This window comes from Podarcis raffonei, chromosome 12 (assembly GCF_027172205.1).
Source record: "Podarcis raffonei isolate rPodRaf1 chromosome 12, rPodRaf1.pri, whole genome shotgun sequence".
Classification (NCBI taxonomy): domain Eukaryota; kingdom Metazoa; phylum Chordata; class Lepidosauria; order Squamata; family Lacertidae; genus Podarcis; species Podarcis raffonei.
The window spans coordinates 26258568-26283867 of record NC_070613.1 but is presented as its reverse complement, the minus strand read 5'-3'; the positions used below and the strand labels follow the sequence as shown (position 1 = coordinate 26283867).

The 25300-nt window shown below is 41.5% G+C and overlaps 2 protein-coding genes across 2 annotated transcripts; one reads left to right on the top strand and one right to left on the bottom strand.

Annotated features, from left to right (window-relative positions):
- Nucleotides 1-672: 672 nt before the first annotated feature.
- GTPBP10 (GTP binding protein 10) lies at nucleotides 673-12177 on the bottom strand. The gene is made up of 10 exons (XM_053410269.1): nucleotides 12049-12177; nucleotides 10298-10491; nucleotides 10123-10214; nucleotides 8855-8999; nucleotides 7229-7302; nucleotides 6657-6709; nucleotides 4316-4423; nucleotides 3494-3571; nucleotides 1785-1908; nucleotides 673-1155 (listed from the first exon to the last, which is right to left on the bottom strand). The coding sequence occupies exons 1-10, from the start codon at nucleotides 12079-12081 to the stop codon at nucleotides 953-955; spliced, it is 1104 nt and encodes a 367-aa protein (XP_053266244.1). The 5' UTR covers nucleotides 12082-12177; the 3' UTR covers nucleotides 673-952.
- Nucleotides 12178-17481: 5304 nt separating this feature from the next.
- FAM237B (family with sequence similarity 237 member B) lies at nucleotides 17482-24987 on the top strand. The gene is made up of 4 exons (XM_053359226.1): nucleotides 17482-17668; nucleotides 23087-23483; nucleotides 23906-23975; nucleotides 24259-24987. Exons 2-4 carry the CDS (start codon nucleotides 23102-23104, stop codon nucleotides 24278-24280), a joined length of 474 nt encoding a protein of 157 aa, XP_053215201.1. The 5' UTR covers nucleotides 17482-17668; nucleotides 23087-23101; the 3' UTR covers nucleotides 24281-24987.
- Nucleotides 24988-25300: the final 313 nt, after the last annotated feature.

Sequence of the window (25300 nt, the reverse complement as noted above, 5' to 3'; positions counted from 1 at the left end):
TATTTTTAATGTGAAGGTTGGTAGTAGCAAGGAAGCTGGGGGGATAAGTGCTACTTATTCCTGGGGCATCGTTGCAGCAGATTATTCAGCACCATATTAGGAAGCCATCCCAAAGCTGATCTGATTATGTGGGAAGACTTAGTGGCCTTTGCTTCCTTTCCAATTCAGTTGCAGCCATCTTTAATCAACCATTTTTAGTGTCCCTGCTCAAAAGAGGTGAGGAGTTCAGTCTAATTTAGGCAGACATAATTTATTCTGATCAAGAATGTGTAATTCCGTAGTGCAAAATTTGAGTTTTGTTTATCTTGGATTATCTATGGCTGTAGAAATGACAAACATTCACCATTTACATGTCTGCTCCACTAAAAGGCATTCTTTGCCAGCCACTATGTTAATTTCCAGACCCCATTTTTGCCACTGTTGTCTAACTCATTTATCTCTTCCCTTTTCCTCTGTTCATCTTTGGGGCATCCAGGATAGAGACTATGTCATTGCCATGCTTCAACTTAGCACTGCTACTGATAAATCACTTTACAGTCTTAGTGATTTTAAATATTTCTGCCCAAAATATTTCAGGAAAGCAAACACATGTAGTTTTATACGTTCTTCTCCCGCACTGATGGAAGGATGCCACTCTTGAAATCTCTAGTAAACGATAACAAAAGGAATTCATTATCTTTATATAAAATTTCATGTTTATTTACATCTTTTGAAATATATTCTACAACTTAATTAAGAGGGTTGTGCAACTTGAAGACTTGTTGTAAAAGATCATGATACACTTTTCTGTATTTTACAGAAACTGGAAAATAACATACCCTCTTTTCTTTTTGAAATGGTTGACCAGAAAGTGTGTGTAAATACAGGCTTGCCACAAACTCAGTTGTGTTCAGAGGCCTGCAAGGATTCATGTCTTAATATTATATAATAGCTTGTGTGTGTTAAGAAATTGCTATATTTCTGAGCTCCTCAGTGCACGAAGCTGCTGGTTCTGATGATCTTCAATCTTCTTCTCAGATTCTTCATCTAGTACTTTTCTTAAACACATGATCAGTTCTTCAATTCCTTCACCAGAGTGTGCAGATATAGGGATGATCTCTTTGAAGTTGACAATGACTTCTGGAATCATATTTTTTGGAAGAGTGTGCATATAATCTGAAATATATATATATAATTAGAGTTACTACACATAGTAAAAAGCCAGTATAAAATTTGCTATGGATGGATTTCAGTTAAATAGATGCCTGATGTAATAGCAGTAGCAGAGTTGTTTGAAGATATTCCATTCCAAGGAAGTCAGAGTAATTGGTTTTTGGACTGCCAAGATGTTAGGAGACGACAATAGATGTGGCTGTTGGCCCAGAAGACTTCCTAACTGCATTTACTGACAGAAGAGATGACTGGCTTGCATGCCATTCTTCTTCTAAGGCTCTTATCTGCTGGATAGCCCAGTTGGTAGAGCATGAGTCTCTTAACCTCAGGGTTATGGGTTCGACCCCCACGTTGGGTGAAATATTCCTTCATTGCAGGGGGCCGGACTAGATTGACTCTCACAGTTCTTTTCAACTCTACAATTCTATGACACTAGCATTTTAGCATCATTACAGTTCTAGGCTAGCATGAAAGACAACATAGTTTAGTGATACAGTATTTTACTTTAAAATACAATCAATATGCTGAAAAACGTTTCTTCTTTTGCAGTAATGAAAACTCACTACTTGCTACATATCAAAGATATGTGAATATGCTATCTTTAAAAAGGAGCTGTACAGTAAGTATCTCACCTTGAGGACTCCGCAGTTGTTCCATAAACTCATTCAATTTTTCTCGTGCATTGGGCAAATCCATTTTATTAACGGCCAGAAGTGCAGATTTAGTTCGAAGTTCTTCTTTATATAGTTCCAGCTCCTGTGATATAAGTTGTTTCCATTTGTAAAATATTGTCGTTGAAAGTATTTGGCTTTATACAAGCCTTTTCTTAATTACTACACAATACATATGCAAACCAGAGCAGGGAGGGCCACATTCCCTTTTAAACAACCTCTCAAGACCACATGACAGGGTTCAGCAGGCCCAGAGGCAAAATCAAGGGGAGTAAAGAAGGTACGTTTAACCTTTCACACATTACTGATTACTACTGTCTACGATGTGTACACAATAATAATACACAACCGAAATTTAAATAGAAGACGTGAGTGTATCACATGACTGGCTTCTCCCTCCTGCCTTGCCCCATGCTCCAGTCCTAGATGCCTTCATAATGGAGCTGTTTCCAGAGGAAGAACGGCGAGAGGAGAAAGACTCTGCCTGCCATCAGGGGGTAGTTGGTTTCATCTGTGCTGCCCTACCTCCAGCCCGAGGAAGAATAACTATAATAATAATTGTTGTTGTTGTTGTTTTTTATTTATACCCCGCCCATCTGGCTGGGTTTCCCCAGCCACTCTGGGCGGCTTCCAACAAAGATTAAAAATACATTAAAACATCAGTCATTAAAAACTTCCCTAAACAGGGCTGCCTGTCTTCTAAACGTCAGATAGTTGTTTATCTCTTTGACATCTAATGGGAGGGTGTTCCACAAGGCGGGAGCCCCTGAGGAACCTTCAGAAGGGAGTTGTTGCCATGGGCATTATGTGTACACGTAGTTTTAATGAGCTGAATAGAGTAAAAAAATTATGAGTCGTGGGTGTGTGTATGAACTTAACAGCGCTTAATTTATTTTTGACTGCTATTTTGTTGATGTTGTTAATATTGTTTTCTAGATTATAAATGCCGCAGTGAGTTATTAATCATATAACTTGCTTTGATTTAGATGTTTAGCTTTTTTTTTAGTTGTTTTGTTAACGGAGCTTTATAGGTTGTAATTGTTTCACTGATTATTTGTTAATTATTCTGTATTATTTATGTTGTATTTGTGATGTTTTATTAAGTTCTATCACGTTATTATATGTTGTTTCTAAGCCGCTTTGGGATTCCTTTGAATGAAAAGCAGCATAGAAATATAATAAATCAAACCATAGCTGTCCGGTGAATATTCTCATGTGGAATAAGCGCATGAAGCCAATATAAATGTGACAGCATAAACTTGGGAGCATATGAGCCTCTCAGGTATAAATTCCTAAGAGACAGTACAATTGGAATTCACAACTGTTAATCTGCATCACAAATTTTGTTAGCTACGTGTTTTCTATTTGATAACAGGAAGCAATCTTGAAGACTAAACTGCTTGGCTTCTCACTGCCCTTTGAACCGGAGAAATTTCCACCATACAGATGAAAATGGAGTTAGTGAAAAACAAAGTGCCAAACACCTAGAAGTATTTGGAAACTTCCAAATCTCAAACATCTTGGATACAGTTATCAAGTTTGTAGCTTTAATAGGTGTGCCATTCAAGTAAACATTTCAAATCAAATCTTAATCAGGTCTCTCATGTCAGAACATGTGTGCCGCAATATGCACAAATCATGCCTGTATATAAAAGAATCAGTAAACTTACCTTTGCAAGTAGTATTACAGTTTCAAAGGCTGTTCTGAATGGGCTTGTAGGAGAAAGCTGAAACCCAGCTACATCAACCTAAAAAAATCGACATTTTTTTAAAAAATCAGACAATCAAATGCTTTCTCACATGATTATCCTTCACTTTCCAAGAGACCATGAAGATGACAGGCAGTGTGGGAGTGATGGCAGTGAGGTGGCTGTTACACACAAAACATTCCCCCCCCCCAAATAGCATCCTCTCTGCTATATCTGAACAGTTTCCAATTCACAGAAACAATCTGTTTGCTTAGTTTTATGTGTTCCGTTACTGTCTCTCCTCCGCTGCCTTGCGGGATATCTACGGGAGAAGAAAAGGCTAAGGAATAAACCCTACACAAATTAGGAGTGGAGTCCCTAAGACATTTAGGTGGCATCTTGGATGCTTCCTTCTGGCAACTCCTGCAGTCAAGCTGGTGCCAAACATATTGCTATGTTTTCCTTTGGAACACACCAGCAAGGCTGAGAGAGGTGGGGTCTTGTCTTCTGGACACCCAAGGGCCTCCACACACACTTCCCAGACTTGTGTCCAGGCAGGACTATGCAGCTGTCCTTTGCGGGAACTGAACCTGCAACCTTGGTGATGTCAGCACCGCACACTAACCAACTGAGCTATGCAGCTATCCATGTTACATGTTAATTTTTCATTTATAATATTAGCAAAGCTATGGCATGATGTAATGAACAGGCACCCCCAGGTTACTTCTTCGGCAAAACAAAGCCTAAATTAAAAGCAGACTTTAAAGATGTCAAATAAAAAGCTAAGCTACAGCATGTCCTTACAACAAAGAGGAGCTGTTTGGTTCTTTCCACATGCTTCAGAAACTTGTGTCCTCTTCCTTTATTTGCATGTGCACCTTCAATCAGTCCTGGAAGATCAGCAACTGTGATCTAGGAGGGAAAGAAAGATTAGACTTTCACAAAAGATCCCATCATCATTTGGGTCGCATCGATTTTAAAAAAATGGTTACAGCATCTCCATTAGAGACCAATGGCTTGAATTAGGCAAGAATCCTTAACTACTAGAAGAGACTGAAAGTGTCATGTTATCTGGCTGAACCATTGAAAAAACTACCTGAAGACTTCCTCATATATCTTGTCCCAAGCTACATTATGAGGCAGAACTCCCCCCTTCATAAGTCTTCAACTAGCCTTTTTTTGGGGGGGGGACGACCAAAATGAAGTATTGCAGTCATGAGCAGAATACAAGTTCTAATCAGTCACTTAAATGTAGGGTTGGGAATGACCCACAGTTTTGCAGGAACTAGTAATTGCAAGTCAATTAATTCTTGACCCCGCCCAGAAAAAAACAGACTAACGTGACCACAGCAAGTGAGTTTTGTATTCTTGCTGCAGGATCAAAATTTTCCCCTTTGAAAATGTTTTCTCCAACCTTAACACTAAGTTTCCATTAGAATTATCTGATTTAAAAGTAAGCTTCTCCTTGCACAATGAAAGATATGTTTTGGAAGGCTGTGAATGAGGCATGGCTTGCATGTTCCCTCTTTCCTCTTGTGTGCAGCTTTCCCTTCTCCTGTTTAGCGCCACCCATAGTTTGCCACTTCCACACATATTTTCTGATTCTGGTTGTGAGGGAAAACTCTAGCCATAGTTTCAGCAGTAGCACATGTCTTGTGCACAGCCATCATCCTGACCCTGCAATCTCTACAGCTTACCTGGAAAGGGCTAGAACAGGGCAAGGGGTGGTAACCCTGACTTCACTACTGCATAGTTTACCAATTGAGACAACACATCCAATTTTGGTTATGGTTAAATAGGGAGAGGGAAGACCCATACAGGAGAATAGAGAACATGCAAGCATGCAATTCATTAGTAACCCTCCAAACTATGCTTCAGACTTGAACCGTTACTTGTATAAACACAGCATGCTCATTTGGGTGCTTAATAAGGTCACCAGATTTTTTTTCAATGAATCCGGGGATACTTTTCAACTTCAATGGATTCTGTATGGGGACTGATTTGTAAATCCGGGGCCTGTCCCCAGGAAACGGACATCTGGTAACCTTACAATAGAAAACACCAGGCTTGATCTTCTAAGCTATCTAGAAGTCAAGGGAATATTTTCGCATGCTGTATTCTGAGAACTAAAGAGTTTTCCACACTTTGAAGAATCAAGCAATTATCAACTAATTTGCAAGACATATATTACATTTTGGGTGGTGGTGGGGATAAGGATCAATATTGTTTCCCATCAATTCTAATTTCATGCCTGCTATGGTAAAAAAAGGCAGCTAGGAACTACAATGCTTGTTTATATATTTGTTTCATAAAATTTATACACTGCTTGATTGTAAACAAACAAACAAACAAACCTCCAAGCAATTTTTAAGAGTCTTGTACAGATGCTTGATGTTATTTTGAAGTTCTTTTAAAGTACAGGGGGCAAATACAATCTTTAGCAGTAATGCTGTGATTCTTATCCATGTAATAAGATGCTTTCATCTTATGTCTTTGATTGCTCTCATGTGCCAGCTAGAGTTCTACACATCAAAGTCAAAATTAGGTTGTATGCAATCAAAAGTTTGGAAGACTCATGAATGAACATGGTCCTTAATTCTTCATCAAAACTTAGTAGCATGGATAATGGACCTCATATTTGGAAAAAATAATCTTTCTGAACAAACACAGGGAATTTTAAAAATTATTTTAACAGGCCTATGTTTAGTACTCTACAGTAGATCACTCTCAGCTGCTGAACAGCAATAAATAATGCCGCATGGAGCATTATTTTAGGTAATGCATCATGTTACAGTATTTAGTATTGTAAAGCAGAGAGTGGTCTAATGGGTCACACTTGGTGTCCGGCCTCTCTCAGTGTCCTAAAAATTAGGTAAATGTGGCTCGAAAGGGTTGTTTATCTGGATACAGATATTGCTTAAGACAGACACAGCCATCTGAAGGAAATATATTGAAACTGAAGGAGCACAGATGCCAGACCTATCTCAGGATACCACCGTTTCTTAGAAAACAAGTCAACAGCCTGCTCTCCTTGAAGTATTGGTGTCGGTTTGTAAGTTAAGAAAATTGGGGTCTCATAACGTAACCAAAATACGATTTCTCCACAACCACACCTTTAATGCAGATCTTACTTTTGGAAACCAACCTGTTTAAAATCAGCATACTTGACTGTTCCAAGTTCAGGTTTTATTGTCGTAACTGCGAAAAGTAAGGAAAAATGAGCCCTGTTTTGTGATGTACTTTGGAATTTTACCCCTGGCTCGTATGCCCAACACACTTGTTTACTCTCAGTCAAAAAATGGAACACTCTTGCTTTCTCAGAAGCAATCTCTTGAATGCTAGACAGGCAGTGATAGCAGAAGTCCTTCCCAAACATTTAAAGTTGCTCACATCAGAAGATACATAAAAAACTCAATGCAGAGAAATTCTTATTAAATACTGGAAAACACTTGAGGGACGGTATCATAGCTCGCTGCAATTATACTCTGAAAACTTGGTAGCTGAAAGACTGAGCTCTCATTCAGGAGGGGTAGTTCATCTACAGACAGCCTCTGCCCATACTCAAGATCTCTCTCACAAACACCTGTCCCCAGGGCATTGCAAGAGACTGTTGTCAGAGACAGGGGGAAGATGGCTCCTAGTCAAAGTGTTTCTATTGCAAGCATTGCATTTAAGATCAGGGTGCAAACACTAATACATGGAAAATTAATTACTTACAGGCATAATCTGCTATCTGAGGTGTAGCATGAGAAATCTTGGTTAGCAAAGAGGATTTTCCTGCATTTGGAAATCTGGGGTGGGGGATGAAAAAAATTCTATTTAGTGTTCATATCAGTATGTAGTTGACAGAAGAATAAAACCACTTTCAAGTTTTAAAATGCATTTTACTCAAGTGAATTTTGTTTAAAATGAAGAGGAAACATCTTAGAAGTGGGCTACTCTGAGGGTGGAATAGATTCCGTACATACTAGAAAAAGCACCAAGGACAAAAGCTGCCTTTAAATGCTAATTTCCCCCCTTAAAGTCAATCAAAGTGTGCCCCAAAATATGTATTTAGCCAATGTTCCTATAAGTCCCTAACAGAACTATATGCTGTATACTCACAATGGAAAGAAACTACCTTATACTACAGAGAAGACTGAGTTGACAGGATTGTTATGGGGCGGGGGGGGGGGAGCAAGAAAAAACTGTGTTGCTATTCTCCCCCTACCTTCCAAAAATCTGGTTCCTTTTTATTTTTAAGTAAGTCTCAAAAGAAGTACACTCCACATTATGCAACTGTTTAAGCTTTTAAGACCATTTTGCAAATATGCATTTGTGAAAGAACAATTGCTCTGCTATCACATTCTTAATGATTATAACCAGAAACCAGTAATAGAATAAATACTTTGATACCTTACATTGGACTAATGAGACAGGGGGAGGGTGCTCTTTCAAGATACTATTGGAGTAATGGCAATGCCTCAAGAGCCATTTCAAAAGTTATCATACTTCTTCAGGAATGATTTTATTAGATCAGAAGTAGCTGTACTCTCTTTGAAATGTATACAGGGATGCTGTCTGACTTTCAGTGTATCTCAGCCTAATGTTCCTCAAATCTTTTTCCATGTCTGTGATCTAATGATAAAGCACTTACGTACATACTGAAATATTAAAAAAACAAACTCAGACTGAGATCAAAAGAACAAGCTTTCAGAGACTCACTCAACAACTGAGTGAAATAAATCAAAGGTGTTTCTATGACTCCCTAGAAATTATTTTTCCCTTACCTCATCTAGAACAAAGTGGGGGAGGAACAAACCACCCTGAAATTTGAAGTAGAAGTAGGTGGTGGGTGGGAGAGGTATACAGATATATCACAAAGGCAATAGTATTTATGTGACACTGTTTTGAACACCCACCAGTTCCTTATAAAGCTTCCATTTGCTGTTGGGCAAAGCCTGAATAAAAGTTCAACTTCACACATTAAACCAGAAAGAAGTGAGGCAAGAGCTGCAACTGTAGTTACATCATGCACTGCAGGGCTTTCCCCCCCAGGGGAACTCAGTTCCGGCACCTCTCTGGTGGGTGCCATTGCCATTCTAAGAGAATGGGGGAGGTGTTCATGGTGAGTTCTGGTACTTCTTTTTCTAGAAAAAGAGCACTGATGCCTTATGACAATAAAGTAACAATAGGATAATCTGGAGGCAGGATAACTAACTGTATGAATAACATTCCCTAAACTTAAATATGTATTAATGTGGATGTAGTACAGACATGGATATTTCTAGCACAAGGGCATTCACTTCAATATATAAACATGAGCATGACTCCAGAGTGCAATTTTCAGGATCAAAGACTTACCCAACTAAGCCAACATCTGCTATAAGTTTGAGATCAAGGTGAATCATGAGCCTTTGACCTCTGGAGGGCAAGAAATTTGTCGCCATGCATCCACCAACACCTCCTTGTGCCACCAACAATCTGTCTTCTGCTCTGTCAAGTTCACCTAAAAATAAAGATACAGAAGCGTTTTTTGCAAATGTTCTATTTGTTCCCAATGACACAGACATTTCTTTCAACTTGCCATTTACATTTTAGCACTCATCTGAGACAAAGCACCACTGGACACAGTGGAGCCTATCTCCAGGTTAAATGGTCACAAAATGTGGCAAATGTTTTTGAGACTTTGTGGTGAGGCCTGAAAAATGACTCGCCCAGCTATGGACTTTTTTATGATCAACATGGCTACTCTACCTTCACTTCTTACTTCCAAAAAAATTACAGAGTTCTGTAAGTGAACACACATAAATCAAGGCAAATATACTACCTTAATCAAAATCTATTAAGCTGCTTCTGAGAATTATCAATTAACTGTTCCTGGATGTCTGCCAGTGCATCTATGCCTTTAACACCTGCACATGCCAGCCAAATGTTTATTGAAGTGCGAGCCAAATTATAGGTTTGTGCTCTTGCACAGACTCAGTAGAAAGTAAACATAAACTAACAGTGCAATCCTAACCATGTCTCTTCAGAAGTAAGTCCAATTAAACTCAGTTGCAGCTTATTCCCAACTACCTGGAAGTAAACCAATTCGATTTCAATGATATTTTCTTCCAAGTAGACAAGGCTAGGATTGCAATGTAAGCCATGATTTGCTCTCTCAGAAAAATAATACATCTGAGATACAGTCTTCAATATACCGTATTTTTTGCTCTATAAGACTCACTTTTTGCCTCCTAAAAAGTAAGGGGAAATGTGTGTGCGTCTTATGGAGGCAATGCAGGTTGCGCAGCTATCCCAGAAGCCAGAACAGCAAGAGGGGTTGCTGCTTTCACTGCGCAGCGATCCCTCTTGCTGTTCCAGCTTCTGAGATTCAGAATATTTTTTTTCTTGTTTTCCTCCTCCAAAAACTAGGTGCGTCTTGTGGTCTGGTGCGTCTTATAGAGCGAAAAATATGTATTTTGGGCGTGTTGGAGGTTCATGTAAAAGAATCTCATCTATAATGTTGAAAATAATGTGAGAACTTTCCTGTATGAGGGCCTATTGTACTAAATCCTTGCCAGGTGCACAGTTGATACGTTTTCTGATCCTTTACAGTAACAAAAGGTGAAGAACCAAAACATCCTTACCAATCACTTTTCCATCATCCCTTGTGACAGATATTCCTTGAGGCACTTTCACTTCACAATCTTTTCCCTTAGTACCTTTCAGCATAGCAAGACTTGTGGAGAGCAAAATATATATATATTACAAGATTGCTGTAAACTGGACCACACACATTCACAATCAATGAAACATACTCACCTACTGTTGGCTCCTGCTCCTGCTCCAAACCGTTTGCTTGGAAATTGATCTTTAAGTCTCTTCAATGTCATTTTCTTTTGAGCTACCAACCAGACGTCACCGCCTTTCCCACCTTCCCCACCTAATCGAGGATGGCCCATTCCGCCAGTTCCTCCTTTCACGTAGATCCTAAGGTCATCCATAAACCTGCTATACTGCAAAAAAGAAAAAAAAAGTATTAAAACACTGCCATTTCATATTTACTAGCAATTTGTTAATCATTATGAAAAGTAGGGGATGCAACCCCCTGTGAGGCTACTATGAATGAGACCAAAATGCAGTACTTTACTTTCCCCATAGTGATAAATGACAACCATGAGGTTCTATAAGAACAAGTACAGCAGGTGCAGGGACGCAGGTGGCACTGTGGTCTAAACCACTGAGCCTCTTGGGCTTGCCGATCAGAAGGTCAGCAGTTCGAATCCCTGCGACGGGGTGAGCTCCCGTTGCTCGGTCCCAGCTCCTGCCAACCTAGCAGTTCGAAAGCACGGCAAAAAGTGAACGTAGATAAATAGGTACCGCTCCGACGGGAAGGTAAACGGTGTTTCCATGCGCTGCTCTGGTTCACCAGAAGCAGATTAGTCATGCTGGCCACATGACCCAGAAAAACTGCCTGCAGACAAACGGCGGCTTCCTCGGCCTGTAAAGTGAGATGAGCGCCGCAACCCCAGAGTCTATGACTGGACTTAACTGTCAGGGGTCCTTTACCTTTTACAGCAGGTGAGGGAAACCTCTGGCTCTCCAGATGTTGCTGAACTACAACTCCCATCACCCCTGAAATAGAGGGATGGTGTCTAAACCTGCTTCCTGTTCTTGGTGTTACTGATAATTAAGACAGAACAGATGTGAATAGTCCCATCTTAAGACATGCACTAAGAAAATACCCTGTAAACAGTGAAGTCCAAAAGGAAACTGTCTATGACAATTTGGTGCAAAGATATGCAAGATGGACACAGGATTGTAGATTTTTAAATTTGCCATTATGTAAAGTTTAAGACAGCATCTTAAAAAGCAGAAACATCACCTTGCCAACAAAGGTCCGTATAGTTAAAGCTATGGTTTTCCCAGTAGTGATGTACGGAAGTGAGAGCTAGACCATAAAGAAGGCTGATAAAGACCATAAAGAAGGCTGAAGAATTTATGCTTTTGAATTATGGTGCTGGAGGAGACTCTTGAGAGTCCCATGGACTGCAAGAAGATCAAACCTCTCCATTCTGAAGGAAATCAGCCCTGAGTGCTCACTGGAAGGACAGATCGTGAAGCTGAGGCTCCAATACTTTGGCCACCTCATGAGAAGAGAAGACTCCCTGGAGAAGACCCTGATGTTGGGAAAGATGGAGGGCACAAGGAGAAGGGGATGACAGAGGATGAGCTGCTTGGACACTGTTCTCGAAGCTATTAACATGAGTTTGACCAAACTGCGGGAGGCAGTATAAGACAGGAGTGCCTGGCGTGCTCTGGTCCATGGGGTCACGAAGAGTCGGACACGACTAAACAACAGCAAAAGTTTAATAATAATAATAACCACCAATAGCTTCCTTCCTTTGTACTGAATATTTATTATCGGGATAAGGGAAGTTTTGTCACTGGACCCGCCTCCCTGCAGCCAAATATTCAGAGGTGCACGGAGCACCTCCTAAGCCGCCCCCCGCCCCGCGGAAACGCCGCCCCATAAGGCTGAGGGGAAAGAGCTGCTTTGGCGGCGCACTAACCTCCCTCAGAAGGGCTCGGCTGAGCCGCCCCATGATGGTGACCAGCGGGCGCAAAGGGGCTCCCTTCAGCGGAGGCTTGGGCGCATGCAGAGCCAGGGAAGCAGCGCAGGAGAGTGACGCCGACCCGCGACGGGCCCGCCTGCTCGGAGGCGGGGCGGGCGGGGAAGGCGGGACCGCGAAGAGCCGGGGAGAGAAGGTCTACGCGGGGCGCTGGAGCAGAGCTTTCCTTGAGACGCTGGAGCTGCTGCCGCTGCAAATGGCGACGAGGGCGCCGCGGAACATTTTGTGCCTCGCTCCAAAAGGGTTGCCTTTTAAAGAGGCCTGGCACGTTTATTTCGAGGGCTAGAAGCTGCTTCGTCAGATACGCGAAGTGAAATTCTTGAGTCTGCACACGTGCATTCCGTGCATGCGGGTTCGGGGAGCGGGGAATGCGTAGGAGCGTATCGGGAGCGCAGCGGAAGCTGGACCGAGGCAGATTCCATACAGTACTTCTCTCTGTAGGAATGAATCCTAAACGTCATAACGTGGCAGACGGACCTTGTACACATAGAATTGCAAAAAATAAATAAATCCTGATTTGGCGGGGTGGGGAACAGAAAATAAATTAGCTGACTTTCCTTTACATATAATCTTCATCCTGGGAAGTAAGACCTGAACCACCGTAAAGCAGAGCCGCTCCATCCCATCAAGTAAAACAATAGAAATACCGTATTTTTCGCTCGATAACACGCACCTGACCATAACACGCACATAGTTTTTAGAGGAGGAAAACAAGAAAAAAAAAATCTGAATGAAACAGTGGATGTATCATTTTTGTGCTTCATGCTGCGGCCACAGACATGTGATTTGACGGTGAGTTTGGGGTAGCCCAATGCAAAGATCCTGAGGATCCATGCTTTGTAACCACGTTTTTGCACCATTGCAGCCCCAGGCAACAGTGGGTGCGTGATTTTTTTGGTGCAGGCTGTAGCCATGGACATGCTATGTGATCTGATGGTGAATTTGGGGTGACCCAATGCAAAGATCCTAAGGATCCATGTGGATCCATGCTTTGTAACCACGTTTTTGCACCACTGCAGCCCCAGGCAACAGTGGGTGCGTGATTTTTTTGGTGCAGGCTGTAGCCATGGACATGCTATGTGATCTGATGGTGAATTTGGGGTGACCCAATGCAAAGATCCTGAGGATCCATGTGGATCCGTGCTTTGTAACCATGTTTTTGCACTATTGCAGCCCTGTTTTTGCATCAGATCATTGCTATGTGATCTGATGGTGAATTTGGGGTGACTCAATGCAAAGATCCTGAGGATCCATGTGGATCCGTGATTGGAACCACGTTTTAAGTAGGGAGGGAAGGAAAAACATAGAAGCGACAAGGAGAGGGGTGTGCAGAGAAGCAGCTGGCTAAGAATGCAGGAGAGGGGTTTTACCGGAGGGAGGAAAGGAAGGCAAAAGTCCCACACACACACAAGCCAACCAGCTCTCTCTCCCCCCCCCCCGCCCCAACCTGCATGTTGCCTTCGAGTCCCAGACGCACGGAGAGGAATTGGACCCTCTGCTTTCCACTCTGCTTGCCTGGAGGGGAGGGGTTTTCTCTGCTCTTTGTTCCGTTTGAGCAAACACAGTAAGGAAACAGAAGCGGGTGGGCAGTAAGACCCTGAGGCAGAATGCAGGAAAGCAGCAGCTTCCTCTTTCCCCCCTTCTCCGGACGATTTGATATTTGCCTGATTTTTGCCTTCACTCGCGCTTGTCAGCTCCAGGGACCACACATTCGCTCAATAACACGCACAGACATTTCCCCTTACTTTTTAGGAGAAAAAATCTGCGTGTAATAGAGGGAAAAATACGGTACATAACGTAACTGCCCAATCGTGTTGGTCCTGCCCCTCCAAAAAACCAAAAATCCTGGTTGCGCTCATGAAAGTTACCATGGTTGATGGTATCAAAAGTCAGGGACACGTTTTCCCTGTCTTGTCTCTTGAGGACACAGGTCGACTAAAGCAGTTTCTGAGCCAAAACCAGGACTAAATCTCAATTGGAATGGATTTACTATAAGAGTGCCTGGATCTGGTCTGTGGCCATCTGCTCAAATATCTGGATCAAAGAGGGAAGATTGGCACTGGCCAGTAATTATTTAAATTTTCAAAATCCCGTCATGGCTTCTTAAGGGTGGTCTTACCACTGTCTCCTTTAAGCAGTCAGAGATCGACCACTCCCTCTCAAAAGGAGACACCTCCGTGGTCCAGTCAGCTGTCCCCTCCCTGCTAGTTTTTATCAGCCAAGAAGGGCAAGGCTTTAGGGTGCAAATGGTTGCCCTCACCTTCACTTTGTCTGCATCCTTGAGCCTTATTAACTGAAACTATCCAAAACAACAGGACTAGACAGTGCTCTGCACACCTCTTGAGGTTATTCTGCTGTAAGAGTAAAAGGTACAGGAAGCAGCTGGTGCTGTGGTCTACTCCATTGAGCCTCTTGGGCTTGCTGATCAGAAGGGCAGCAGTTTGAATCCGTGCAACGGAGTGAGCTTCTGCCAACCTAGCAGTTCAAAAGCATACCAGCGCAAATAGGTACCTCTGCAATGGGAAGGTAAACGGCATTTCCGTGTGCTCTGGCTTCCATCATGGTATTCTGTTGCGCCAGAAGCAGTTTAGTCATGCGGGCCACATGACCCAGAAAACTGTCTGTGGACAAACGCTGGCTCCCTGGGCCTGAAGCGAGATAAGCGCCATACCCCATAGTTGCTTTTGACTGGGCTTAACCTGGGGTCCTTTACCTTTCTGTAACAGTGTAGTCAGTTCCCATCAGCCCTAGCCAACATGGCCAGCAGTCAGGGATGAAGTAGTGAGAACGTATATGAACTAGCATATGAATTAGCATCACAGAGGTATAAACTAAACTAAAGGTAAACTGAAATATAGATTTGTCCTGAATCACAGAGATGGTGTAACAGGAAATGGGAAAAAGAGAAGGAAATGAGTTTTTAAAGCCTGTTTGCTTAGATAGCTAGGAGATAGGTTTTATAAGTATCTAAATCAATTAAATTGAATCATTCTTTCCATCTGGGGGCACTGAGTAAGGGGAAGTTGTTTGGTATATGATGGAAGCTCTTTACATGATTAGCCCGCTTTGAGCTGTGCTCAGTGACATGTTTTTTGTTCACCATAAGGATGCCAATTTCCTGCCATAGCCCCCTCCTCTTCTACAACAATGATTCTGTTATAATGACTTTAGAAACAGGTATGTCGTTTCTTGTTAAGATGCAATGTGGGCACTCAAGCAAACAATCTTGACTCGCATACACGAAAAGCCAGTGCAAAGTTTGTTGCCCCCAGCACACCTTTCTCCATCTGCTGAGGAAAAGGCAATGGTTGGTTCTCTTAATTTCACTGGAAGAGTCAATTAATGACTACAATGTACATACTGAACCAAATGCGGTATTGGTGTTCAAAAATGCTCCCCACCAAACAGAAATTAAATTTTGCTTCAGAAATGGTTAGCAAGTGCTTCTAATTTCTGACCATTCCTTTGGGTATAAAACGGAACAAAATAGTGCTCTAAAAAACCCCACCATACTCACATTCAGTGCTTCTTTTCTGGGGGTATGTGCTTCTTTTTTGGGGGTACACAAAAACATTTTGTGAATCTTTGTACTTTTTTCCATTTACTGTATTTATTTATCCCTATTTGAACTATAAAATGGTGATTTTCTTGAGTCAAAATGAGAGTACCCCTAAACATTTTTAAAGAAAAAAAAGCACTGCTCACATTCATACCACACCATCGAGGAAATGAATCAGAGTATTGTCACTTGCCGAATTAAAGTCTATAGGAGATATAAGCAAGAGTAGTGACTTTACTCTGTAGTGAGTAGAAAATAATATCCAATATTTGTTCTTTGTGAAGCTCCAAGATTGCAAGGTTGGTGGTGGGGAGAAAGGTGCCCTCTTACCCACTTCAGACAGGAAGATAGCCTGGACTGGCCCTGTACATGAGTCATTCCCAGGGTCCTACCTGCCATCTTTACTTGGATGGGTGGTGATCAGAAAGAGGACATTTTCAGTCATGATGCCTTGAGTATGGAATGCTCTCTCCAAGTGAATTAAAACAACCAGGTATTTCAGCACATTTTGTCATTTGTTTTGTCTAGTGTTTTGTTAGCTTTAAATGATCTTAGTGGCTTCTGAGCTTCTCTGACTCTGTATTTATTACTTTTTATTGTTCCTATTATCTTATGTTTATGCCTGATGATCGTCTTCCAAAGCAACTACTCTATTCCGAACTTAAAAATGGAAAGCGTAATGCTGGTGGTCAACAGAAGAGATTTAAAGACTGTCTCAAGGCAAATCTAAAAAAATGTAGTATAAACACTGACAACTGGGAAACACTGGCCTGCGAGCGCTCCAGTTGGAGAACAGCCTTTACCAAAGGTGTCATGGGTTTTGAAGACACTCAAACTCAGGACGCAAGGGAGAAACGTGCTAGAGGAAGGCACGCTTGGCAAATCCACACCGTGATCAGCACCCTCCCGGAAACCAATGTCCCCGCTGTGGAAGGACGTGTGGATCCAGAATTGGCCTCCACAGTCACTTACGGACTCGTTAAAACCATGTTTATGGAAGACAATCTTACTTGGCTACGAGTGATCACCAAAGAAGAAGATGTTTATTTTATTGTTTTTATCATTATATATATATATATATATATATATATATATATATATATATATAATTACTGTTTTATTTTTTTAAAATTGTACCCCGCCCACAGAGTCCTGTTATTATTCACTGACTAAATATGCAAAACAAGTATTTTTTAAATGTCCTGTCTGCTGCTGTTTGTATTATTTAAACAGTTGTATTTTTAGCAGTGATTCTATCACTGTTCATTATATTTTCGTTAAGCAACGTCATTTGGCATCTTCTAAATAAAGTGTCTTCCATATTCTAGGGAAATGAATGTTCTCTAACAAATTTGTGACTTCAATGTTTGTTAGTTTTAATCAAGATGTAATCAGCTGGCTTCTAGGAGAAGCACTTTTAGACTGCAGTTCTCTGCACACTTAACCTGGGAGTGAGCTCCACTACTGGGCCCAGTTGAACTTCATGTCCAATAATCACCCATAGGATTGGGGGTCTAAAGCTGCAATCCTAAACCCACTTTGCAAGGAAGTGAGCCCCATTGAACTAAGTGGGACTTACTTCTGAGTAAACATCAAGAGGCTTTATCTGCAAATCTCTTCCTAGGACAACTACCCCAGCTGTTATTGGACAAGGATGTACACAGGAATAGGGATGTATTGATAAGATAAGGGAACAAAGATGCAGATTGCAGCAGATTGTGTAGCTGATTGACTCAGAGCAGATGATGTGGACAGAGGCGGGGTTATGTGATTTATAGCCCCTCTCCTCTCCTTTTTCACTTAATGGAGTGGATGATACTGCCAGTGTCTTTCTCTGCTATATAATCCCAATAAGCAGCAACCGTTATCTTGCTAGCAACAGAAAGCAGTTTCAGACTTCTGGTCTTTGGGAACCCCCTCCACTCCTTTGTGTCCAAGTGGTCAGTCAACACAGACTGCTTTCTGTCACTGAATATTTGCACTCAAGAAGGCTATATTTCAGTAAGTATGATTTTTCACTTTGCTCCTTAAAAACAAATGTTGAAAAAGTCTCATTAACTGAACAAGGAAGAGCCAGATTCCAAAACTTCTAGCCCAAGGCTATACACACTTACTCAGAAGTAAGACCCACTGTGTTCATTGGAGGTTGCTTCTTTGTAAAGGCTGCGATGCTAAATCCTGCCTGCCTGGGAGTATTCCCCTTTGAATTCAGCACTACTCACTTCTGTGTAGATGTGTCATAGAGTTGCTGTGTGTTTGTTGCTTTTGCTGTTTTATAGCCAATGACAGCAGCTACAAAAAAGATGGGTTGTAATTTTCATGTTATTATTGCAAGTGCTTTTGTAGCAACTGAATTATAAGAGGGGAAGGAAGATATATGTTTCCAATATATTGATCACAGTAATCAATATTCCCTGAGGATACAAACAAGTAGGAATAATCAGGAAAAAAACTTTATTGTGCTTCTAAGTTCCAGAGAAAAGAAAGAACCAATCAGTAAAATCTATAATGCTGCTGTTAGAAAAGCATTGTTTATTGATCATGTAGATCAGTGATAGCTTATTACTTTCTCCTGTGTGTCACTTTCTACAGGAACTATCTACAATGTAAGAAAGTTTTACATTCCAAAAGTTTTAAACTCCTGACCTTTTTACTTGTCCACGGAACTGTATATTGGAGCCAGTGTAATGTTGTGGTTAAGAGTATGAGCTGAATATTTTCTATAAACTTCTGGCTGCTTTTAAATAATTCCCTCCTGTCGTGGTTGGTTGGGTGCCTAGAATCCTAAGTATTTTATTTATTTAAGGTTTTAATTATTAACACTTATATGCTGTCTTTGGGCTAACCTTTATGTTCTCTCAACCTCTTCTGTTTTCACAAAAGCCTTGTGAGGTAGTCTGCTGGTCTGAGGAAAAAGTACCTGACCCAAGTTTACTCAGTGTGCATCATGACTGAATGGAGGCTTGAACCCTGATCTTCCCAGTCCTAGCCCTTTATGTTAACCATTATACCAACTGTTCGCAAGCTCTCCCTGCCCAAGACCACTTAATGATTTTTCTTCCTGTTGTTTAGAAGTGGTGACTGCTTAGGACCTTTCCCTGTCTTGCTGCCAGCCGTAGCTTTATTCCCCTGAGGAAGGCAGAATCTCCGCCTGCCATCACTAACTCCCTCTTCCTCACCTTCCAGGCAGACAGCCAGGTTCTAAGAACGAAACAGCAGCCATTGTGCCTGCCATTCCTCTCACACACCCCTTTCTTCATTCACATGTAGTTATGCCACTTTGCAGACTCACAAGACCACTGGTGGTCCATGGGCAACGCTTTGGGAACCCCTGACTTAAATCCTACCCATCTCAACGAACTCAAGAGTAGCATATATAGTTCTTTTCTCCGGTCATTTTATTCCCACAATAGCCTTGTGAGGTAGGTTAGGTGACTGTTCTGATGTCACCCAATGCATTTCTTGACAGGGTGGGAGTGGGCATTAGGAGCCAGGTTCTTCTGTCCCAAGTCAAGTGCACAAAAAAATTCTGTAGCGGCAGCCATCTTAACTAACCACAGAATGGGCCTGCCTCCATGGGCGTAGCCAGGATTTCTTTTGCGGGCGGCAGAACCTCAGTAAGCTATGTACAGTGGTACCTCAGGTTAAGTACTTAATTCGTTCCGGAGGTCCGTTCTTAACCTGAAACTGTTCTTAACCTGAAGACCACTTTAGCTAATGGGGCCTCCCGCTGCTGCCGCGCCGCCGGAGCACGATTTCTCTTCTCATCCTAAAGCAAAGTTCTTAACCTGAAGCACTATTTCTGGGTTAGCAGAGTCTGTAACCTGAAGCGTATGTAACCTGAAGTGTATGTAACCCGAGGTACCACTGTATTTTTATTGAATTTTATTGATTTGGGTGGGGGAGCTGCCCCTCCCTGCCCCCCCCCGCATGCCTGCCTGTATGCAATCCCATTGTTACGAAGGTTGCTTGCCATTCCCAATCTGCCAAGTGGTAGCAAGATTCCAGGCGCTCACCCAGGGTGCAAAATGAGGCACAGCGGAGGCTAGTCTATTTAATACATATGGCTTACTGTACACATATTTTCACCTGGAATCTTCAATGAAGGAGGTTCAGAGCATTATACCCCAAGAGTGATAATAATAATAATAATTTTATTATTTATACTCCGCCCATCTGACTAGGTTTCTCCAGCCACTCTGGGCTGCGTACAGTGTATCTTAAAACATAAAACATCAAGGGTTAAAAACCTTTCGATACAGGGCTGCCTTCTATAAGCTGTGTAATTCTTTATCTCCTTGACATCGGAAGGGAAGGTGTTCTACAGGGAGGGTGCTACCACTGAAAAGGCCCTCTGCCTGGTTCCCTGTAACTTCGCTTCTTATGGTGAAGGAACCTGCAGATGACCCTCAGAGGAGGACCTCAGTGTCCTGGCTGAGCGGACACTGTCTCTCACTGCCCCTCTCATAGCTTCAGCAAGCTTGGGTCCAAAGCATTAGTCAGTCATGGCTCTCAGGGCAGCCTCCTCCAGCCTGCGCCAAGATGGTTCTGCCTTTGTTCTTTTCTTTCCCAGAACGTCTCCAGATTTCAAAAAGGACATTTTTCCCTATGACATCATGTGCCCCCCCATCACCTTGGCAACCTGTCAGTTCTCCTGTCTCTCTATCCATTCCTCAGAGAGTGGGGGTGGGGGGAGGACTGTTATTTTGCATTGCTAATAGACCTTAATGGCTCGGTGCCATTGTTCCTTCATGGTTCTGCACTTAGCTAACCCAGAAATTTCCTGCCTGGCACAGTTCTGCAGCTTGTATTTCCCTTCATGCCCCCAAATATTATCTAAATACTAGCATTTATTAATTTATACCATTCACTAACAGACTCTTGAGCCATAAATCTATGACACTATATAAACAGTGGGACTTTTGAAAACACAGGCTGAGGCTGTGTGGCTACAACTGAAGTCACTCTTACTCATGATGTTGATCGGACAAAACCAAGTGGTTTGAGTGCAATTTAATTGTTTTGCAGCAGAGTGTATTTAAATAGCACAGTGTTCCAGTACTTTAACCTAAAAAAAGATGTGTTCAACCAACTTCTGAGAGGCAGTCACACAGGAAGTTGCCTTATAACGAGCGGCACAATTTGTCCATGCTGCTCATTATTGAAAGGCAGCAGCCCTCCAACGTCTCAGACGGGAGCCTTTGCTATCTGTATTTGAAGGTGGACAGTGGGTTCTTTCAGTTATTTATTTAATTTATTTACTTTTTCTTGGGTTTATATACCCCCAAGGCAGTTTACAGTGTGATTCAAACACTAAAACAAATGCATTGTTTTAAACAAAGACTGACAGGGTCCTCTCATGCCAACGGGGAGCTTGATGGTATACATGTTTCCTGGCTTGGCCTCCCTTGCCTCTGCCTTCCCTCAGGGGAAACAGGCCTGCAGCCGCTCCAGGGAAGGTGGGGTAGGAGCTGCCCCAACATTTCTCTCAGGCCAGCAGTGCTGGCTCCTGGGGATGGAAGCACTTTGCCCCCCCCCCAAGTTTTTAAGGAGGGGGCTGAGCCCCCTCAATATCCAACAGCGAAGTCACACACAGAATGTCACGCTGTCGGCCTCCTCAGTCACGGATGCAAGCCAGCGCTTATGTCTCAGGTCATAGGTGCTTCTGTGAGGAGCTATTGATAAATGTGCTCCATGACCTGGACTCCTTGGCTTGGTTCTTTGCCTTCTGCCTTTCCTCAGGGCACACATGTCTTTAAAAAATAAATAAATTATTTATACTTTTGAAGTTTATACATTTCACTAATTTTACAATCATTTTGACCTTTCAAAACCTGACTTCCTTCCTCCTCTTTCTGCTGTTCCTTAAATTTATTTTTAATATCCTCTGCATATCCAAATTAACTTAATTTGCTCATTTATTCATCTTCTTTAAATATATACTCATAAAACAGCAGGTTATTACAATAATCCTGCCAATGTTCTTATCTGTTTACAATTTATCTGTAATTATTCAATAAACCATTTCTATTTTTTTGTAAAAAGTTTATTATTTTGATTTCTTATTCTTCCGGTAATTTTCACCATTTCTGCATATTCCATAAGTTTTTGTATCCATTCTTCCTTTGCTGGGACTTTTGCTTCTTTCCATTTTGGGGCAAGTAACATTCTTGCCGCTGTAGTAGCATACATAAATAAGTTTCTATACAGTTTAGGTAGTTCTGTCCCTATAATTCCCAAAAGAAAAGCTTCTGGTCTCCCCCCCCTCCCAAGGTTATTTTAAACATCATTTTCATTTCATTATATATCATTTCCCAGTAAGCTTTAACCTTACTACAAGACCACCACATATGATAAAAATAACCTTCTTTCTCTTTACATTTCCAACACTTATTTGGTTTAGATATATACATTTTTGCCAATTTACTCAGTATTAGATACCATCGATATGTCATTTTCATTTAATTTTTCTCTTAGACCATAACATACTGTGAATTCTATACAGTGGTACCTCAGGTTAAGTACTTAATTCGTTCCGGAGGTCTGTTCTTAACCTGAAACTGTTCTTAACCTGAAGCACCACTTTAGCTAATGGGGCCTCCTGCTGCCGCTGCGCCGCTGGAGCACAATTTCTGTTCTCATCCTGAAGCAAAGTTCTTAACCTGAAGCACTATTTCTGGATTAGCGGAGTATGTAACCTGAAGCGTATGTAACCTGAAGCGTATGTAACCCGAGGTACCACTGTACCCATATTCCACAACCGTTCCCATGCTTCCATGTCTATATTATGACCAATATATATTGCCCACTGTATCATTGAAGATTTTACTTGCTCATCCTTTGCCTCCCATTCCAATATTTTATGCATTTTAGACAGCACTTTTACATTACATTCCAACAGGTCTCTCTCCGGTCAGGCACGTGTGTCTTAGCCATTCGTTGCTACCCTGTCAAATAGTACAGGAGTAAATGGGCAAACCTTTACATTGTGTCTTCTCTGACATTCATGTTGATGTCATGTGAAGGTCTCCTCCTTACAAAGCACTTCAGGCTGTGATTCAGTGGCAGAGCACACGCTTTTAATGTAGGAGAGGACTGTGTGATGTTGTGGGCTACGACACTCAGTGTAGCCCAGCTCCTTGATCTCATGTTGTTCAACACACAAGCGAAGAGCACCTGAATGCGGCTACTGATGCTGGCCTTTTCTTTTCTTTTTATCTGCAATAGCAAAATATTTTAACTAGTTATTGGCCCCATCTCACATGTGACAGGACATACTTGTCTTCTTGCTGCTGTTGGAGCCGCAGGCCAGTTGGACGAAGTCACAACTAACATCCTTTTTCGTGACAGTATGTTTCAAAGTTGTACAGCCAAAGACTGTAGGAGGAGTGAAGTCATAATTGTTTGTATTGTTTTCAGATACCTCTGTGCAGCATGGAATTTGTACACAGCAGAAAGTGGCATCTCCAAATGGGTTGTCTCTTGATGGTGAATTTAGTTTTTGGCAACCTTGAATATCAAAAAGAAGCCTTTGCCGGCCTGGGAGAGATTGATCATCATTGTTGGGAAATTTCCTCTCGTAGGCTGGTGGAAGTGAAGAAACTCAGGGTATCAAGCACAGTTACTGCTCTCTGGGAATTCATGATGTTCCTGAAAGGGTCGTCTAAACCCAAGCATAATGACATCTTCAACAGTTTAGCTCAGAACTTCTGGGATATGTATGTAGAATGCATTCTCTCAAGTTCTCACGGAATGGGCAGGAGACAATTAGCATCCACAGAGAATACTTTTACATATGGACAGAAAGCGTCAGAAGGTAATTTTGTTATACTTTCCTGTTAATAAAACACCAGATGTGTGAAGTGTTATACCTGCCATGCAACTGATGATGCAGGCTATAGTCCATGAATTATTACACCAAAATAAATTTGTTACATCTTTAAGGTGCCAGAGTCTGTGCTATTAATACTGAAAGGCTGCTATTTCTAGATTAAGGCTATAATCCCATATCCCAAGTTTCCTAAGCGTATGTCCTACTGAATTCAATGGGAATGAATTTTGAGTATAGACACATGTAGGATTGTGCTGTAAGGCTGTGCACTCTTTCCTGGCAATATGCCCCATTGAACACAGTAGGACTTACTTCTGAGTAAACATGAACTGGATTGCTCTCTCATTGAACTCTCTCATGTTTCAACTACTAAGCATTTAAATATGTCATTTATTTTTTACATTTAGATACTACCTTTTCCTCCAATGAGCTCAAGGTTCTCCGCTCCCTGTTTTATCTTCACAACAACCCTGTGAGGTAGGTAAGGCTGAGAAATGGTGACTGGCTCATGGTCACCAAGTGGGCTTCATGGCTATGAACCCTGGTCTCCCAAGGTCATAATCAAACACTATAACCATTACACAACACTGGCTCTCTGTGTTACACCAGCCTACCTCATCCATGTCCTACTCTGCAATTCTCCAATTTTCATAGAAATAGAACCACATATTTCACAGACGACAACCAGGAAAAAACAAGAAAGAAAAAATGGCAACAAGGACTATCTGTACTTCTAATTGGCTCTTTCCTTCCTTTGCAGGCTTCACAAACCTCAGCTGTAGAGCAAAGAGGCTAATCTACAGAAGACACCTCACCCAGATGATTCCACACTGAATGAAGCTTTCAAAAAGCACATATTTTACTGTAGATATTTCTGATAACTCTTTTTTTTGCGATCTTTTTCTGTGTTCTGATTTGATAAGCATATTCCAATCATTGTCAGCATGGTCTTTTCTCCAGTGCAAATGCTGTATGTATTTTGAATAATTTCCTGTGCTCTCTCAGGTAAATCTATGTGTTTAATACTAGCACACATGTCCTTTTTGGGGGGAAAGGTTTCTCTCATTTTTAAAAGTTCAGAATGCAATGAAAACCAAATATATTTTTATATGCTAATGAAACATGGTGCTGCAGCAGCAAGCATATTTTATACAGCATCTTATAAATGGTAATTTCATTTTAAAGACATACAAGGGAGGGGGAATGTAAACCCAAAGAAATTATGCTTGATGTAATTTTCTGTGCAATCTCTTAAACACTGGATTTGGTCACTTATGTTGGTTATCATAAAATATCTTTTCTATGCTGTGTAGACTATTGAAATGGTGCTCTTATTCAATTCAGTATCCTTCAGACTTGTAATAATCTCCCTAATATGCCACAATACAGTCTTCTCAATCTCTAGTGCTTCTCTTGTGTCCGCTGAACTTTCTCCTGCTCATAGAAAAGAACAGGGAAGCTCCTGCATATTCTTTACATGCAGCATTTGGAGTCACTTGGTGGAGATGGGCCTTTTCTCCGAAACATTGCATTGACAGGAGCCTGTTGAAAATGTGGTGCTATTTGCAGTGCTTTGGGGTGATTTTTGCCATTGCTTTCTCCAAATTACTCTTGTTGATTTTCGCTCCAAAATACTGTATGTGTCTGGCAGGGAACTAAGATGCACGTAATGTATGAATCAGTCTTTGCCTGTTTATTTAAGGTTTAATGTGTTTGCCTATAATGCGTCAGTATTCCAGGATTTCTCCTATTCACCTCACTTTGAAGCAATTACTGGATTATGACAGTGATTGCTAATGCCA

What these genes read in the sequence shown, in the direction of transcription:
- GTPBP10 (XM_053410269.1), bottom strand. Translation starts at nt 12,081, where the DNA reads ATGGGGCGGCTCAGCCGAGCCCTTCTGAGGGAG. An exon ending in GGATGATGGAAAAGTGATTG is followed by an intron (nt 9,000 to 10,122) that starts GTAAGGATGTTT and finishes CTTTATTTTTAG; the next exon opens with GTGAACTTGACAGAGCAGAA. An exon ending in AGTATGCTGATTTTAAACAG is followed by an intron (nt 4,424 to 6,656) that starts GTTGGTTTCCAA and finishes TTTCCCTCCTAG; the next exon opens with ATCACAGTTGCTGATCTTCC.
- FAM237B (XM_053359226.1), top strand. Translation starts at nt 23,102, where the DNA reads ATGGAATTTGTACACAGCAGAAAGTGGCATCTCCAAATGGGTTGTCTC. An exon ending in TGGACAGAAAGCGTCAGAAG is followed by an intron (nt 23,484 to 23,905) that starts GTAATTTTGTTA and finishes TTTTACATTTAG; the next exon opens with ATACTACCTTTTCCTCCAAT. An exon ending in CTTCACAACAACCCTGTGAG is followed by an intron (nt 23,976 to 24,258) that starts GTAGGTAAGGCT and finishes CTTCCTTTGCAG; the next exon opens with GCTTCACAAACCTCAGCTGT.